At 38.7% G+C, this 17988-nt stretch overlaps 2 protein-coding genes across 11 annotated transcripts in view; both read right to left on the reverse strand.

Moving 5' to 3' along the window:
• Positions 1–6: 6 nt before the first annotated feature.
• LOC307123644 (uncharacterized protein) lies at positions 7–6884 on the reverse strand. 2 transcript variants are annotated; one of them, XM_079812268.1, is made up of 7 exons: positions 6623–6864; positions 6399–6477; positions 5911–6016; positions 3172–4437; positions 549–612; positions 287–411; positions 7–191 (listed from the first exon to the last, which is right to left on the reverse strand). In XM_079812268.1, the coding sequence occupies exons 2-7, from the start codon at positions 6447–6449 to the stop codon at positions 160–162; spliced, it is 1644 nt and encodes a 547-aa protein (XP_079668394.1). In that variant the 5' UTR covers positions 6450–6477; positions 6623–6864; the 3' UTR covers positions 7–159. The 2 variants fall into 2 exon arrangements, 1 of the variants encoding a protein (XP_079668394.1); XR_013816183.1 differs by having other exon boundaries at positions 71–191; positions 549–607; positions 6399–6884.
• Positions 6885–7119: 235 nt separating this feature from the next.
• Positions 7120–17988, reverse strand: part of itsn1 (intersectin 1 (SH3 domain protein)) — a 64298-nt gene continuing 53429 nt past the window's right edge. For all 9 annotated transcript variants that reach the window (XM_079812992.1, XM_079812988.1, XM_079812991.1 and 6 more), the window contains 11 exons: positions 17319–17440; positions 16965–17071; positions 16474–16657; positions 16170–16268; positions 14518–14685; positions 13693–13905; positions 13483–13604; positions 13299–13381; positions 13110–13193; positions 12846–13019; positions 7120–9450 (listed from right to left, as the gene is read on the reverse strand). In XM_079812992.1, coding sequence (XP_079669118.1) covers positions 9302–9450; positions 12846–13019; positions 13110–13193; positions 13299–13381; positions 13483–13604; positions 13693–13905; positions 14518–14685; positions 16170–16268; positions 16474–16657; positions 16965–17071; positions 17319–17440 — 1505 coding nt within the window. In that variant the 3' untranslated portion in view covers positions 7120–9301. The remainder of the gene's footprint in view (positions 9451–12845; positions 13020–13109; positions 13194–13298; positions 13382–13482; positions 13605–13692; positions 13906–14517; positions 14686–16169; positions 16269–16473; positions 16658–16964; positions 17072–17318; positions 17441–17988) is intronic.

Below are 17988 nucleotides of genomic sequence, written 5' to 3' on the forward strand. Positions count from 1 at the left end.
CGGAAATGTCAATGCTCAAACAACTTTATTTTTTTTTTGCGTTTTCCTTTCTTGTTTCTTTTTTTTTTTTTTACTGCAACTGATTTCATTCAAATACTAGTGCCTTTTAAAATACATTATGAATGATATATTTTCTATGGCAATGCCATGCTGTGCTTTTTATTTTGAGCTGCTTTCATCTAGTACAGGCTCTGAGGGGGGGAAAAAAGATAATAAAAAAACAGTTTCTGGGATCATATGAACTTTAATATTCATTCTAAACACACAAATGCAGAAATATACCCACCAGAGAACTTAAATTCTGGGAACTTGCTTAAGTCTCCACCCCCATAGAGTCTCTGGAGTTTGGTTAGTTCTTCAGTGAAAACTTTCTCATATTCTGGTCCAACATCTACAAGGCCACCAGAGGCTCTACAGGACAACACAAACCAGGTTACATGAGGAAAATGCATTATTCAAAATGATGTGAGAAGTATATCTATATATAGCCTATGTTGGAATGAACGGAATGTTTTAATGTTATTTGATTTATGGAACGTTTTTCATACTGGCTCTTTGTGGAGTATTCCCGTATCTTGTCGAGAAAGAGTCGCTTTATTGGATCCAGCTGTGCTGCAGATGAGAGAAAAATCGCTGTTTTTGTTTCACATGAACATACAATAATTCTAAAATATCAATTTGAACCAGAATGCTTTAATGACATGCGCTTTCTGACTTTGATGGTAAAATTCAAACTGCATTTTGTTTGAATACAAATATATACACCCACTAATACATTTTAAGTAACTTGTCAAAATAAAAGTCTTTGCATCATAAAACACAAACAAGCAAAAAAGAAAAGAAAAAATCCTTAATAAATAATGTCAAGAGACAGAGATCAGTCCACCCTCTTGTGGTAAAGATCAGAATAGCTCAAAAGACAACAAAGCCTCCACAGTTGTGTGACTTTAACCACAGAAACCCATGCGGATTCAATACAGACGTCAACGTAAGCAAATATTTGAGTTATGGGAAAATGTTTATGGAAGCTGTACACATATAAACGTTCACTTTGTTGTTACAGCAACTCAGATTGAAATCTTCTGCTTGTGTTGGTGGCATGGCAGGTCTTTTTGTTTATTTTAGGGGGGGGGGGGGGGTCTTCTAATGCTAGCATCCCAGATGTATCCCACTAAGTAAACATTCCATATTCTAAAAAAAACACAATGACAAAAACGGTGCATGAACTTGTGTTTTCAGAAAATACTAAAATAAATGGATTTTAGTAAATGATAATAAAAACTGCATATGGATTAAGCACAAGGTACAAACATAAACATTAAAGTGCCCCAATTACGTTTTTTTCCGTAAACGTAAAATATAGCTGTTTGTGAAAGTCGAAAGTGCATGATAAATAAAGTTATGGTCTCCCAAAAGAAAGAACTCTGAACCGCCAGAACGAGTCGTCTGTAATCTGCATTATGGTTCTACATCACTAGAAAATACATTTGCCTAATGCCGTCTATATTGTGAACAACTTGACCAGCCTTCAAAAACGTCATTTTACTGACGACTGCTTCTCAAATCTCGGAGTTCAACGGGTGATTCGCAAAACACTTGCTCTTGAAAGATGGGTCAGTACTCAGTTTATATGGACCAGCTTGCTCCTCAGAATCACAACCTCTAAGTATGATTAATTATTGATGTATATTTTTTTTACCGGGTGTTCAAAATAAGTAGTTTTGTGTTGTGCAAGCTTCCGGCTAACTCACGTTATTACGGTTTTACTGAAATACTACTGAAAATCAGCTGTGGACCACTATTACCTATAGTGTGTCTATTAATGCAGATCATCTGTTGTTCTTACTACTTTGAGTAAAGGATGGAGAAATTTGTTTTGCAAACTTTGTTATATCTGTCATTCACGTTAGTGCTCGATACAGTTCCCTCATGTGCACCGCAATAAATTAGAAATATACACATTGGTTTGTTGATGGACGTGCACTTGTTAATGCTGATGGTGAGGAATTACAGTTGCAACATCTCATAATAAACCTCAAAATGAGTAGCGCATCACTGAGAAATGTCCAGCTCAAGTCGTCCTTGCGATGGAGGTGTGGGTTGAATAACTAGTTCTTCCAATGTTTCATCATCAGACTTGTGATGGGAGTTTAGCTTCTGACCAAGCGGCAACCTCCCGGAAGCCAATACGGAAGTGACTTAAACTGCAATTCATCGACTGGCCACTAGGCTCCAGAAGGGAGCAGAATCTCATTGAGCCCCATGTTAAAAAGCCATAGCAGAAAAGCACATTTACAGCCTGGCACAAATTGTGGTTTTGGTCTATACGGCTAATTTTGCCCTTCATGACAACTGTGAGGGGGGTGAATTTTTTTTATAACTCATTCGTTTACATTATATGAAGCCTTTAAGTCCTGCATAATTAAGGGCGTGGCCACTTTGAGTGACAGGTGGATTGCCGTTTGTCTGCTGTCTGTTAGCCATCGTGTCACCTTAGCTCCGCCCTTGTCCCGCCTCTTTGCCCATTTTCTGTTATCGGGGAGTGACGCGCTGCCAAGATGGCAACGGCCAGCTCGACCCTACTTTACGCTTCAATATTTACGTCCATATTTTTTTTACAGTTTATGCCTCTGACAAGCGCTGTAAGTGGTTGACCAATCACAACAGACTGGGCTATCTGGCCAATCAGAGCAGAGTAGCTCGCGGAAAAAGAAGGGATTTAGAGAGACTGATTCATCCGACGAGTCATTTGAGAAATCTTGTGGTGAAATTGTGGTGATGTGTATATATGAGAAAATTAAAGTGTTTTTTTGACCTTTGATGCATGTAAACCTGTTGTTAGGAGACCTTTAAAATTGCAGAATAGGGGCACTTTAAAATACAAAAATGAAAGCTAATGAGTCTGTGTTGCACTTCAAAATCTAAGTAATGATGCAAGTAAATGTTTTCCATCAATCAATTGCATAAAATGACGCATTTATGAAAATTGCATCTGTCTATGGAGCTTGAGAATCTTAACTTTATGAGAATATAACATTTGCAATAAATTAGAGTGCTTTCCCACAAATAACTGTCCACAAAAAATGGGGAGGTTGCAAAAAAACGGAAATATTCACATTTTTTGGAAAATATGGATTTATGTAGGCATTGAATGCAGGAAGGATGACATACCCTCAGGGAACTCTTCAAATGCTTCTTTCTGCATCTCTTCCTCTAAAACGTCACTTTGTGCTACAATTGGTTCCTTCAGATTGATGGAGCTTTGAGCATCACCAGACATTTCTGACACACCATCCGCCTTTACTGATTTACTTAGAGAAGCAGATATGGTCTCAACAACAGGAAGATCCTCAGTGGATTTAAATAAATAAACTTCTGGGATGGTGTCCGAGACCGGAATGGCTTCTTCGTGACAAACTTCACAAAGAGATGGAACTTCACCACAGGCAACTGCCACAGCTTCAGCACTGGAAATATCCATTATGGACTCAGCTGCGCCAACTGGAAATGAGCCAAATGCCTGATTGATGATCTCTTGGCTAGGAGGTGTTTTGTCTGCACTGACATTTGAAGAACAATTGGGAGCTATAAAGTCTTGAGATTGAGTAGACTGAGGTTGTGAAGAGCACGGTGCTTGTGCAGTGTTCACAAACGTTGATGCATTGGTCACTGTAACAACTTCTGAAGCAGTGAATGACTCTTCTAGGTGATCGTCCCAATGTGCAGATGAAACTTCAGGAGTAGCCATAACTTTGGAGGCCACCATAACTTCAGGCATATTAACTATTTCATCACTAACAACTACTTCTGGAGTAAAGGCAGAACAAACATCCTCAGAAGACGGAATGACGTCTTTGGTGTTTGTTGAAGACAGCTCAGAAACTTCTTCTTCAGATGAAGGCTCTTGTGGAGCATTACTAGCGGGCGACTCTACACCTGTGTCAACAGCTTTGGGTGCTGCATCTTTTGCATTTGAAATTTCAGTGTATGTCTTATTATGCAGACCTCCCACAGCAATTTGGTCAACACCTTTTGAATATGTAAAATCCACAGCAGAATCTATTATGGCAGTGTCAGGTGCGGTTTGACCGAAAGTTCTGCTCGCTGCTACATGCAGTTTGGAGGCCGCATTCAGACCTGCTTCTACATCTATAATGTGCTGAACTGGTTTAGTATCCACAGATTCTGAAGGACCTTCCACGCTAATGTTTGCTGGAAGGGTGCTGGTAGAAGTGTGAACTTTTGCATTGGAAACAAGGGTTGCTTTGGCATCACTCTGCTCATTGAATTGATTTGGTGTAGCCGGTTTGGTTGTACTTGATGTAGCAGCTTTCAATGCAGCGGCAGGGATCACTGATTGTTTCCTCTCTTTGGTCTCCTTGGTCTTTTGCTGCAGTAATCTGGCAATATCAATGATAGTTTTTGGTTTTGCTTTCTCTAGGGTAAAGATAACATTATATTAATGTATGTAACAGAAGCAAGAAGAAAAAGAAACACTCATATAACTTTATCCCGTATCAATTCTGTGCCCAAAGCAACTGTGTGATTTTGCCAAGTAAGATATGATCCTGGAACAACATTCCTGTCTGAAAATGTAGCCGCAACCCTATACCTACCCATAACTTCTCCCTAAAATCAGAGGGAAATGATTGGTGAATAACACTGATGTAAAAGCACCTAACACTGGTTGCAAGCATAAACTTGACACAAACTCTAAACCTGTCCCTCAGATGAGGGGCCTGTACCATGATGGTAGTTTAACAAACTCAGGGTTACAGGATTAGTTTTGAGTTGACAAAACCAAACCAATCTATTCAGGCTTTGTTGGTCCCATGATGCTGATCATCAGCTTTCTCTGTCAACTCAGGCTTTGATCCTGAGTTTAGGAGTTTAGCTGTGACATCAGTAGTGAACAGCCAATCACACGCTGTGGATCAGTGAAACTGAGATTCATTTCTCTGCAGAATATTACATGATTGAAAAATATTAAGAATTTAAACAAATAGTCAGGAAGAAAAGAGCTGTCTATGAAAGAGGAAAACTTAAATAAATATCTGATGTAATTGAAATGTCAATGCAAGTAAAAGTTATGAAGTTAGTTTAGTTGATATATAGAGAGAATTGAACATTTAAGATCACATGTAGTCATTTTTATAGCTTTATTTATTGATTTTAAAGCTTATTTGTATGACCTTTATATAGGCTATTAATATTAATTTGAACTAAGTGCCTATTAATGATTGATTAACTAAAATATATAAGGGTATAATTACATAAATGATATCTAAATCATTCAAAAGTATTATTATTATAAATAAGCATTGTTAAAAGCCAGACACTTTAGTCTTTTAAAATCATTTGCTATGTAGTGACCTTTAATTTGGAGTAGAAACAGGGGGAGTGACTTCATTGCATCAGAGGTGTGTCACTTTGCTCACAGCTGATTGGTCCAATTTCAGTTTGAGATCTCTTATCCAGAACATAACCTGCCCTGGAGCAGGTTAGCCGTGGAGCGCAAGTTACTATGGAGATGAACACGGCTAAAAGCCAAACCACTTTAATGGTACCTAAAACCCAGGATTGGCACAAACTAAGCTTAAACATATCTGGCTAGCTAGCTAAACCGGCTTCATGGTATAGGCTCCTGATCCGATGATTGTAATGTTCCAGGACCAACAAAGATGTTGATCCAGGAATATGTACTCATGTGTTTTTCATACGCTCTCAACATTTTTCTTGCGAAGAACATTTTAATAATCTGAAGAACCTTTTTTCAATGTAAATATACTTTTGTGCAATGGAAAGGTTCCATGAATGTTAAAGGTTCTTCAAGGAATCTGCCAATAAAGTAATGTTCCTAAAATAAGACAAAATGTCAAACAAAGAAGTGCAATAAAACTCATAACTTACTTATACTTGTATATCTGACAGGCTTCTTGACATTATTTGCTTTGGTGCTGAGCGTTGTCAATGGAGGAACTTTCCTTCGAATCCAAGAGTCTTCCAACCAAAGGAACTGAGTTAAAGACACACAAAAGTCATATAATTTGAAGCACAGATTTCTGCAATATAGCTGACATTATTTACATAAGCTGACATTTGAGCAAAGCTGTATATATTCTTGTATGAGAGGTTCAGCACTTTCCAAAAATTTGAGATTTTTTTGTTGGTTAGATTTATCACATGATACCAATAGAAATGATTTCTGAATACTATAAGGGGGAGGGGTCATGCTATTAAGTTTTCATGCTAGATAAATATTTTATTATATAATAGTTTATGGAAAACATTTAATCCTTTGCCGATTAGAAAACAAGGCACCCTAGTCTGTGGAAAGCGCCTGTCCACAATTGTGAGATAGAAACCGTTCAACTTGAGTGTCACTAATAAACATGTACCTTCAAAACCCTCAAACGACGAACTCTCTGGAAGGACATAATAGCGAACATCCCTAAGAAGTGTACTCGTGAATGGCTCCTTTTTACGGTGGAGATAATAAACAGTACAGTTACACAATGAGTGAACGTGCAAAACAAAATACTCGAGTTTTCTCTAACCAAGAGTAACGTTATAAAGCAGTACGAAAGACAGCCTTCTTGTAATCCAGTTTTTTTTTTTTTACCCTTTCAGGCTTTAGTGTTGCTTTCTTTCGACTCTTCGACCGTGTTTTTCAGACACCGCTTGTTTACTTGTCCACCCGAAATCAGGACATGTCGTTCAATGGTCGTTAAAATTGAATTCAAAGGCTCTCATTTAACAACGGTTGTACGGACAATGAAAGCAGGATTAGTGTACCATAAGGACAAAAACATATACATAACATTTATGAAGTTGTTGTTGACATTGATTCGTGAGGCAAAAGACGTTGCGTAATCGCGTGACACGCCCCCTGAGGAACGTGCTGCGCGTCAGTACGTAAGTCGCGTGCTACTGTGAAGCATTTTTCTTTTATCTGTTCTCACATTGTAAAAAATAGTCAGACCTTACTAAAAAGTAAAATACTTTGATATATGGGAGCTGACATCAAGTATTTTTCTTTACTAATCATGCATGCTCGTTTTGATAGTAAAGTAAAACACTGTAGGCCTAAGCAACGAAAAAACTACTCCATAATAAAATACCTTGGTCCAATTGAGTTTTATTTGCAACATTAAGACAACACACTGCTTCTACATTGATAACAATACGCTGTCATCAACATATTTACTTCTCAATTTGTAATATATTATACTCCATTCAAAGTTTTAAACATAGACACATATATTACGGTTCAATCAATGGGACTTCATTAAAAAATAATGAAGCTGGGGGCAAATCTTCTGGTCTGAATTGTACAGTGTGCGTGATAAGAGGTGAGGGAAGGTCAGGAGGATAAGAGAAGAGGGGACAGCGGATAAAAGGAAAGATGTGTGACCATGACCCCTTTGCATTGTCTAAAATATACTTCAAGATGAGGGTTGGGAAAGTGACCCAGCAGAAAGCATTCAAAGCACTAAGAGTCACCCTTTCTCACATATACGCACATACACACACATAGAAAAACCGAGTGGAATAACTTGCTGGCCCCACAAATAGCTGTTTTCCTTGATCACTCTGGCATCTCACTAGCACAGCAGTGGAATATTAATGCGTGTATTGCATCTAGACAGGAAAACACACACACACACACCCACACACACATACAGACACAAAGGAAACAAAACCAATCCCTGTTACAGTCCAAAAGGAAAGAGCACCTTTCTCAGGCTCAGTAGTGTAATAATTGAGGGCGAGCAAATAAGACCCACACAAATTCAACACAATTCATCATCTATGTAAAGAGGGCTCTATATGAAGAACTGAGGACATTTGCAGCAGATATGGTTGATTATTGATCCCTTTAGCTCTCTGGTTCATTTAGGATTGTTTTAACATAACCTTCCAAACTTTTAGCACTGTATCCCATTTTTTTTTTGCAAATAAACAACAAAAAAGCAAGTAAGAACACAATGAAACAAAATATGAACTGACATCTCTCATTTTTACAAAATATAGACAAAACCTACAGTGTTGATCATTAATGCCTAACAACAGCACAAGGATAAAAAAGAAAAAAGAAAAAAAATCGACATACATAAATCAAAAACAAACTGATCTCATTATTAATGCAGTTTTGAACTTAAATACAGTACTATATATTAAATAGTTTACTTTGTGATGTACCACATTAAAACTAAGAACATCAGGGGAGAATTGAAGAAAATCAGGTTGAATTATTGCTAAAATCAAAAGTCATGCAGCCCCCACATATTTTCACCGGGTTTTTCAGAGAGATTTGACATGTTCTTTTACAAGTAAATCCCTTCAGACCTGCTATATTTCAATGAGATGTGTCCCATTCTCAAAAACATAAATAAATAAAAGTTACATGACAAAAGAAGCTGAAAAACATATATAACAATTTCCATGGAGCGTTTGTGGCTTTATCTTCCCGAGACTAGCTGCACATTTTCCTGAACATGCTCACGTTTAATGGACCCTCAAAAACAAACATATCGAGTACATTCAGTTGTTGAACTGTCACCAGTATCTTTCAGTAAAAACAGATATATAAATAAATAAAATAAATGAGCCGGTTGACACTAGAAAGGTTTGCCAACAAAGCCTGGTCTTAGTTTTTAGTGTTAATGACTGAAAAAATTGAATAAAAAGACTATAATTGTGAAATCTCACAAAAACATATCCAGGTCGTCCCAAAAACCCTAATAGTTTTGCATTAAAAAATGTATTTATTTAAATAATATCACTATTTTTTTGCTTTACAGTTATAAGAATTAGATTTTTTTTTAACTATGTTAATAAGAGATCCATGAGGTTCACCCATAATGAGACTTTCACTAAAATGGCACATCATTTGTAACGATTCTGTGTATTCTAGAATGAATATTGCGTCGAATGGCACTACTGTTCCCGGGTCATTAGAGCGTTAAACAACCACTGTATGTTTGATTCTTTCAGACTTACAGCATCCTGAGACATCCTTCACATCATTACTCTACAGTGCATCCTTCATTTTCACTCACACACTTGACTTGTCTTGAAGCGGTACCTAGGACAATAAAAATCCGATCGGGATCACTGAATAAGACTCTTACAGCATTTTTGCAGACTCACAGATGCTTGTGCAAATACACACATTCACACTCTGGGATTCATGATGCTGGGTGGAGTGGGATTGTCACATTAGGCTGGTGGGCTTTCACCACGGAGGAGTAGCGGATATGGAATCTGGGGGTCGAATGGTCAGGTCATACAACGTGGGTCAGGGTTCGTCAAAGAGCTGAAGGTCCAGTCGCACCACAATCTCTCCCGTGGGGACTTCGTGTAAAAGCAGACGCTTGGTGATGGGGCCCTTCGAGCCCTGGTCCTTCTTGATGTCGGCCAGCCGAATCTCTGTCCTGCCCAAGAAATCTAACAAGACAAGAAATGGAATGGGGTGAAAGATGTAGAGAGAGAAAGATAAATGTTATGTGGTCATGGTTATACACTACTGTTCAAAAGTATATACTGTATATATACAGTACAGGATTGTAATTATATGTTGGTAAATATTTATGTAACTCTGATTTTACATTTTATATATATATATATACACACACACACACACTCAACAGCCACTTTATTAGGTACACCGGTTCAACTGCTTTTTAATGCAAATATCTAAAGGTCAAGGCGCGTTTACGTCATGTCGCAATTACCGTAACAATTCTGAACTGTAAAAAGGCTTCACATGCTTGTAAAACTTGTAAATACAACGTGGAAACTCGTGATTTTCAACAACGGGTCAGAGCTGGACCAGAGACTGATGGAAAGGCATCAGTAACTCAAATAACTATTTGTTACAATCGAGGTCTGCAGAAGAGCATCTCTGAACGCACAACACGTTGAACCTTGAAGCAGCCGGGCTACAGCAGCAGAAGACACACCGGTGCTACTCCTGTCAGCTGAGAACAGGAAACGGAGACAACAATTTACACTGGCTCACCAAAATTGGACAATAGAAGATTGGAGAAATGTTGCCTCGCCTGGTCTGATGAGTCGATTTCTGCTGTGACATGCAGATGGCCGGGTCAGAATTTGGCGTAAAAAACATGAAAGCATGGATCCATCCTGCTATCAATTAGTCTGAATGCCAGCCGAACTTATCCCCGCCCACAACCTTTGAGGTCGGGAAGTTCGCTCTGGACTTGATCCGCTTGTGGAGCAACTATGCTCGAACCAGAGCTGTTCGGACCAATCAAATTGTCAGGGCGGGCTTTATACAATGATGGTCAGATGATCAACAGTAGCGTAATCATCCACGTCACCAAAGAGCGCTTGGGTTGAATTCATTCTAATCCTAAACGGAGAACTTGTTCGTATATGCATTCACCTTTACTATTTCTCTCAGAAATGATGATCGTGTTGGTAAGTACTCCGTGTGTCCCTAAATTATTTTTAACAACACCGGCAAAGATCGTTTACACTCATCTTCTTCTTCTACTTCTTCCAGTGTGCGTGCAGTTGAGTTCTGTTGACAACTATGTGTCGCTCCGTTGTTCTGATTGGTTGTAGGTCTATCCAATTGAGTGCAGAGGCATTTTCTTTCCTGGTTCAGTTGAAACACGCCTCATAACCACAACCCAATGGAGCAGCATCAGACTCATATTCTGACTAGAATCTGAGTATGGTGTAATGGTAACTATGTTTGAGTATTGTTGCTGACCATGTCCATCCCTTTATGACCACAGTGTACCCATCTTCTGATGGCTACTTCCAGCAGGATAACGTGCCATTTCACAAACCTCAAATCATCTAAAACTGGTTTCTTGCACATGACAATGAGTTCACTATAGAGGGTATGCACGTGATGTCACCGTCGGCCGGAGTGACTGCGGTTACACCCACTGAGTGGCAAAAAGACTGAGTGGCAGCTTTAGTTTCAGTGTGAATGCTGCAAAAATACACACAAAATACACCTAAAATAGGAAAGAGTTTTGCGCTGCAGATTCGCAGTTATCATTTTCTGTCAATATGTTGAATTTTGGGGTAAAATCATACCCTATATATTGTATGGACAACTCATCAATTAAATATTTACCATCTTATATTCTGCATAATTGGATGTTTTTAAATAAAGTTTTAGGGCTGGACGATATGAATATATATATATATATATATATTGATATATACAACATTGATATAAGTAAGTGCTTCTCAAACTTTTTTGGTCATGCCCCCCTTTCAACCTATGACCCCCTGTCATGCCCCCCACCCCTCCCCCCTCCCCCCTCCCCATAGGGGTAATTAAAGAGTAGTCTTTAATTTTGTGACACTCGCCTCATCAAGCATAACTGACACCATATCCATGGCAGCGGGCAGAATCAATTCTTCTGCAATCGTGTGTGATTTCTTGCATTGTGCAATGTGATAAGCAATTTTGTACGAAGCCAGTTGTGCTTTCGTAGTTGCTGAAGTGGCTTTTACAAAATTACTTTGCTGCCCACGACATTGATCAAGTTTTCTTTTAAAAAACTCAAGTGGCTTTTGAACATAATTCGGATGTGCCGTCTCAATGTGTCTTCTTAATTTGTTAGGTTTCATGCTGTCTGCTGCCAGCGATTTAAGACATAGGACACACATGGGCCTCTCCTCTTCGCCAACAACATTAACAGTAAAGCCGAGAGCAAGATATGCCTCGTCTTATTTTCTGCATTTAGCTTTTAAATGACCAGCACCTGCCTGGGATGTCTGTGAGACCTCATCTACTGCTTTTCTCTTGCCTTTTATAAAGCGATCCATCTTCCATGGGACGACAGGTAACTTGACAGTTGTAGTTGTTGTTGTTTTTTAAATGTCCTGCGCCCCCGCTACGTCATTTGGCGTTTTTTATTTTATTTTTAAATGTCCCGCGCCCCCCCTGCAGTACCCGTGCCCCACACTTTGAGAACCACTGATATAAGTGATCAGCCAGATTTAGACCTACCAATATTGTATTTATATAAATCATTCACAGGCAAATTTACTTTAAAAAGACAGATATAAATGGCGGGAAACATGATTCCTGGCTGCATGTCAATATCCATGGATCACTGGATCTTTGGTAAGTTGTAAGAAACACTATATTGAGCCAAACCTTTAGTTTAAACTGATAATCGCTTGTTTGTTTTACGTTTTCGCAGTGTCCCCTATTAAAGAAGTCATGCAGCAGGCTCTTTTGCCACTCAGTCCGGCTGAGGGGGCATGTTCCTGCCGGAAAGTGAGGTCAATGCATACCCTCTATACTGAAACTGATTTTCTTTGGGACGTGGTGGAACGGGAGATTTGTATCATGGATGTGCAGCCGACAAATCTGCAGCAACTGTGTGATGCAATCATGCCAATATGGACCAAAATCTCTGAGGAATGTTTCCAGCGCCTTGTTGAATCTATGCTACAAAAAATTGGGGCGGTTCTGAAAGGAAAACGGGGTCCAACCCGATACTAGCAAGGTGTACCTAATAAAGTGGCCGGTGAGTGTGAGTGTATATATATAATATATATATATATATATATATATATATATTCACATACTCACTTGCTTATACATGTGTACTCTCACATATAATTCTCTCTCTCTCTCTATATATATATATATATATATATATATATATATATATATATATATATATATATATATATATATATATATATATATATATATATATATATATATATATATATATATATAATATATATATATATAGAGAGAGAGAGAGAATTATATGTGAGAGTACACATGTATAAGCAAGTGAGTATGTGAATGAGTATATCTTCAGTATACTGACCGTCCGGGGAGAACTGATCCCTCTCGAACACAGTGACACACAGCACGTCCTGCTCCAGGTCTTTGATGAAGAACTGGCAGTTTGAGTTCCATTTGGGGTTCAGAGTGTCCTGTAGCGTCTTAGTGACGTGACACTGAGAGCCCATCGTCACCTCACAGTACGGGTTACTCTTACCTGCACGCAATGGACATTTAAATGATCACTATTATCAGAATGCTTATAACTTAGTAAAGCACCTTATAGCATATAGTATTCATTCTTTACCATTTGAGCGGCAGGGCTTTAGCTCAATGCCTTCAACAATGTTCACCATTAACCGGCCAATACCAGTGGCCCTCTGAGACCTTACTGCAAACATAAGAGTAACACAAAACCAGTGCTTAGCAAACACTCAGAGCATTCATAGATTTATTAAAGCAGCGAGATGTGTATAATGAAATATGTGAGACGGACCCAAGTAGGCCTTTTCTCTCTTTTTCTTCTCGGTTTCGATGAAAAGCTCAGAAGCGGCTTTGATCTTCTGCACCCAAGCCGTCCTGCAGGATGGAGCAGAGGAACATTGTCAAAATATGTTTTAATAGAGTCTAAGCACATAATGGGTACAGATCTAATTAATAAACAAATCATTAGTAAATACCGCTCGTTGATGCTCTCAGCGCGTATAGTGTAGACTCTGTCTATGTGAGATATGTGGAAAATGGGCTCATCTCCTGAAGGATCTGTGGGCAGCTTCACCAGAACCTCATTAAGAAAGATGGGCTGCAGAGGTCAACAAGTCAGGTTAAAGGTCAAGGACCAAATATCATATTAAAGGTCAAAAAAGGATCGCAAATTAATAAGATCTTACCGTTTTATACATGCGGTACTGCAGGTGGGATTTCGCACTAAAGACCTTGTCTGTTCCAGACGAGCCCAGAGGTTTGATAATCTGCGTGAGGAGCAGGAAGTCGTTAAACAGGAAGCCGTAAAGCTCCTTGTTGCTCTTGGCTTTGTAGAGTTTTCCACTGTGTAGAAACTTCCGAGGGCCCAGGCAGTTTGTAACGGAGTTGAACACAAGTTGCTGTGACGAGAGAGAGAGAAGGTTTTTTTGTAATGAGATTTGACCTAGATTGTCACGAGGACAACTTGACTAATACACACTACCATTCAAAAGTTTGGGGTTAGTACGATTTTTTTGGAAAGAAATTAGTACTTTTATTCAGCAAGGACAAATTATATTGATCAAAAGTGACAAAAGATTTATATATAAAAAATGCTGTTCTTTTGAACTTTCTGTTCATCAAAGAATTCTGGAAAAAATTTAGCATGGTTCCCACAAAAATATGAAATATTAAGCGGCACAACTGTTTTCAACATTGATGTTTCTTGAGCAGCAAATCAGCATATTAGAATGATTTCTGAAGGATCACGTAATACTGAAGACTGGAGTAATGATGCTGAAAATTCAGCTTTCCCATCACAGGAATAAATTACATTTTAAAATACATTTGCAGCCTTGTTGAGCATAAGAGACTTCTTTCAAAAACACAACCACATACGCTTATGGACCAAAAATAGTCTCTTTTCAAAATATCTGAAAGCTAATTAAATACTATCCAGTGAAAAAAAGTTTATTTGACTGAGTGCCTCTGTCTATGGACTGTGTTTATGCAGCAGGTTTGTGTTCTGGTACCTCTGACAGCCCCTCACACTGCACATGCGCCTGGATCCACTCCAGCCGGTCTGAGTTTTCTTTCTCACGCACGCCTTCGTTGACCTGCGAGCACAGCTCTTCAGCTTTTTCCAGAGCCAGCCGCAGGTGACTGTGGTCTGGGTGGCTTTCTGGAGTGTTCTCTAAAATCTGCGTGTGAAGGAAGAAAAACATGAGATGATGCTCCCAGATACATGAAGCCATACTATGGAAGCTTGTTTCCACCATGGAATAAAAAAAATAAGGCAATTGCGACTTTTTATCTCTCTCGCAATTACAAGTTTATCACATTTCTGAAAAAAAGTCACAATTGCGAGATATAAACTCGCAATTCTAAGAAATAAAGTCAGCTGACAATTCTTACTTTTTTCTTTTTAAACATGCAACTGCGAGTTTATATCTCACAATTCTGACTTTACAACTTGCAATTGCGAGTTTACATCTCAATTGTGATAACTAAACTCGCAATTCTGAGAAATAAAGTAAATTGCCATATGAACTCGCAATTCTGAGAAAAAGTCAGCTGACAATTTTCCATCCATCCATCATCTTCCGCTTATCCGGGGCCGGGTCGCGGCTGAAGGTCCTGGTTTGAGGAGGCCAACACGACAACATCATCCGCAAAAAGCAGTGACGAAATCGCGTGGTCCCCAAACCCGACACTCTCCTGCCCTTGGCTGCGCCTAGAAATTCTGTCCATAAAAATTATGAACAGAACCGGTGACAAAGGGCAGCCCTGACGGAGTCTAACATGCACTGGGAACAAGTCTGACTTACTGCCGGCAATGCGGACCAAGCTCCAGCTCTGGTCGTACAGGGACCGAACAGCCCTAAGCAGGGGGTCCCGGACTCCATACTCCCAGAGCACCCTCCACAGGATGCCACGAGGAACACAGTCGAATGCCTTCTCCAAATCCACAAAACACATGTGGACTGGTTGGGCAAACTCCCATGAACCCTCCAGCACCCTGGAAAGGGTATAGAGCTGGTCCAGTGTTCCACGACCGGGACGAAAGCCACACTGTTCCCCTGACAATTTTATTTATATCACAATTCTGACTTTTTTCTCGCAATTGCGAGTTTATATCATAATTCTGACCTTCTATTTCATAATTGCGAGTTTATTTCTCAAATATGAGAAATATATAATATTTATATCTCACAATTCTGACTGTCAGCTGAAAAGTTACTTTTTTCTCACAATTGCGAGTTTGTGTTATAATTCTGACTTTCTATTTCATAATTGCTATTTTATATCTTAATTCTGAGACATTCGGAATTCTGAGAAAAACAGTCAGCTGACAAATCTGACTTTTATCTCGCAAATGCAAGTTTAAATCCTACAGTTGACTTTTCAATGTCCTGAAATCGTGTCAAAGTTGTTAGATATAAACTCACAACTGTGAGTTATAAGTCTAAATTGCAAGATATAAACTCGAAATTCTGAGAAAAAGTCAGATTTTTGAGACAAACTCGCAATTGCAAGAAAAAAATCTTAATTATTTATGTGCATTTGTAGATGACAGTTGTGTTTGTTTTCTAAGTGTTGTTGGTTCTTCATATAGTAGTTAGGAAATAGTCGATTATACTAGATAGTAGTATGGATAGTCACTAGATAGTGAGCATGTACGTACGTTTTTGATTATGAGTGGATATCGGGTGACTCTCTGCATCGGTTTGAGAAGGAAACTTGACAGAGGCATTCCCTTACACCGAGGGTCCATCGCCAACCTCTGTAAAACATGCATAAAATAACACCCATGCAACATCATGGCATTTTCTTCAGAAAATAAAAAAATCTTGTTAAAATTAGGTGTATTTACAATTAAAATGTGCAAACAAAACCACAATAAAGAGGGAAACTGGACTGAAAAAAACTGAAATAAGTGTCACAACATATAACTATGGATTAACCGGTTGACTGTTTGCTAGTCTCACCTTAACAAAGTCTTTGAATTCGGGCACCTCGTCTGTTTTCTGCTGAATGAGGGTGGCGCCGTTGAGCTGGCAGCTGCAGAAGCGGATGTACGGCTGCATGTGAACAAGCTGAGCTGTTAGGATGTCACCAATCATCTTCACCGGCATGCGCTCACCCGACATCTTCTTCCTCACCCGCAACGCCCTGGAGAGAGAGTTAGATGGGGCAGTCTGGGTAAGCCTTGTAATGCTCATTATATGGAATTACATCTTGACTTTTCATATAGTTGTCTTAACATCTGTTTAATAAAGCTGTGAAGTGTGAATATTTAATTAATTGACCTGACATGCACATTACTTTAATAAATACTGATGCACTGCATTCTCATTAATGACTTTAGAGCAATTTCCATCATGGAATAAGCAAAGAGGGAGCTTAAATCAGGGGTTAATTGCATTGTGACTAATGATGAGGTAAGGATATCCACTGTATTAACCAATAGGTGGCGTACTTGAGCAGTTTAATGTTGCACATGATCAGCTCTTTCCAGTTGACAAAGATCATGGCCACCTCCTTCTCCGTCAACAATTCCGAGTCCAGCAGAGGCTTCTGGAAGGTCTGAAAGCAAACCATAGATATATATATATATATATATATATTTTCCTACATGAAATGCTCTCCATTAACTACATTGCGAACTAGCATAATATGGATATCACACATTCATTAAATGGCATCACCTCAGGTCTTCCTACTTCCTGGCATGACTTTATACTGCACATCATACAGACAACAACCCTGGCTAGTCTGTTGATCTTTGCTTGTCTATAAGCCTGATTAAACTGTAATTTCCTCCGAGTTTTACCTCAGTAACTAGCTGCAGGTCATTGACATAGTTCTCCTCTGTAACAATAAGTTCATGTATGTATCCCTGTCTCTTCCGTTCCACTGGCGTCAGCATGTCAAGCAGGTGGAGGTCAGCACACCCTGTGAAATGCACAGAGGTCATGCAAAGTCAAATCTCATGCTTAGATTAATACATTGAACATAAGATTAATAATTAGTACATTAATTCGGTTACAACAAGCTGATAGTACAGTCACACTTTATATTAGAAGCTTTTAACAAACTATGCACTTATACAAACAAAACATAGATATAATGTACTTATTGTGTTGATGTACTGCAAATAAGGTTGGGGACAGGTTTGGTGATATGGGTAGGATCAATTATGGATGAAATTACTGAAAATAATTACATGCAGGTAGTACAATGTAAAAACATTTATGTACACAATAAGTGCATCATATCAAATGATTAATTTAAAATGTTAGTAAATAGTAAAGACACTTAATATAAAGTGGGACCGATTATTGGTAAGAATAATGCTGATTTGTTTAATGAATAATGCAGGATTACCTTAAAATAAAGGGCCTGACATGATTACACATCAAATAAATAACTGTACATGCAACATTGATTTGTGTTGAACTTACTTTATTATGTGAAGAAAGAGATGGCGGAGTGATACGAGC

The sequence above is a fragment of the Gobio gobio genome, assembly GCF_949357685.1.
Source record: "Gobio gobio genome assembly, chromosome: 3".
In the NCBI taxonomy this organism is placed as follows: Eukaryota; Metazoa; Chordata; class Actinopteri; order Cypriniformes; family Gobionidae; genus Gobio; species Gobio gobio.

Coding starts and splice junctions, on each gene's coding strand:
- LOC307123644 (XM_079812268.1), bottom strand. CDS start 6,449: ATGTTCGCTATTATGTCCTTCCAGAGAGTTCGTCGTTTGAGGGTTTTG. Junction 613..3,171: donor ATTTGAAGAGTTCCCTGAGG/GTATGTCATCCT, acceptor TCTCATCTGCAG/CACAGCTGGATCCAATAAAG. Junction 412..548: donor GAATACTCCACAAAGAGCCA/GTATGAAAAACG, acceptor GTTGTCCTGTAG/AGCCTCTGGTGGCCTTGTAG.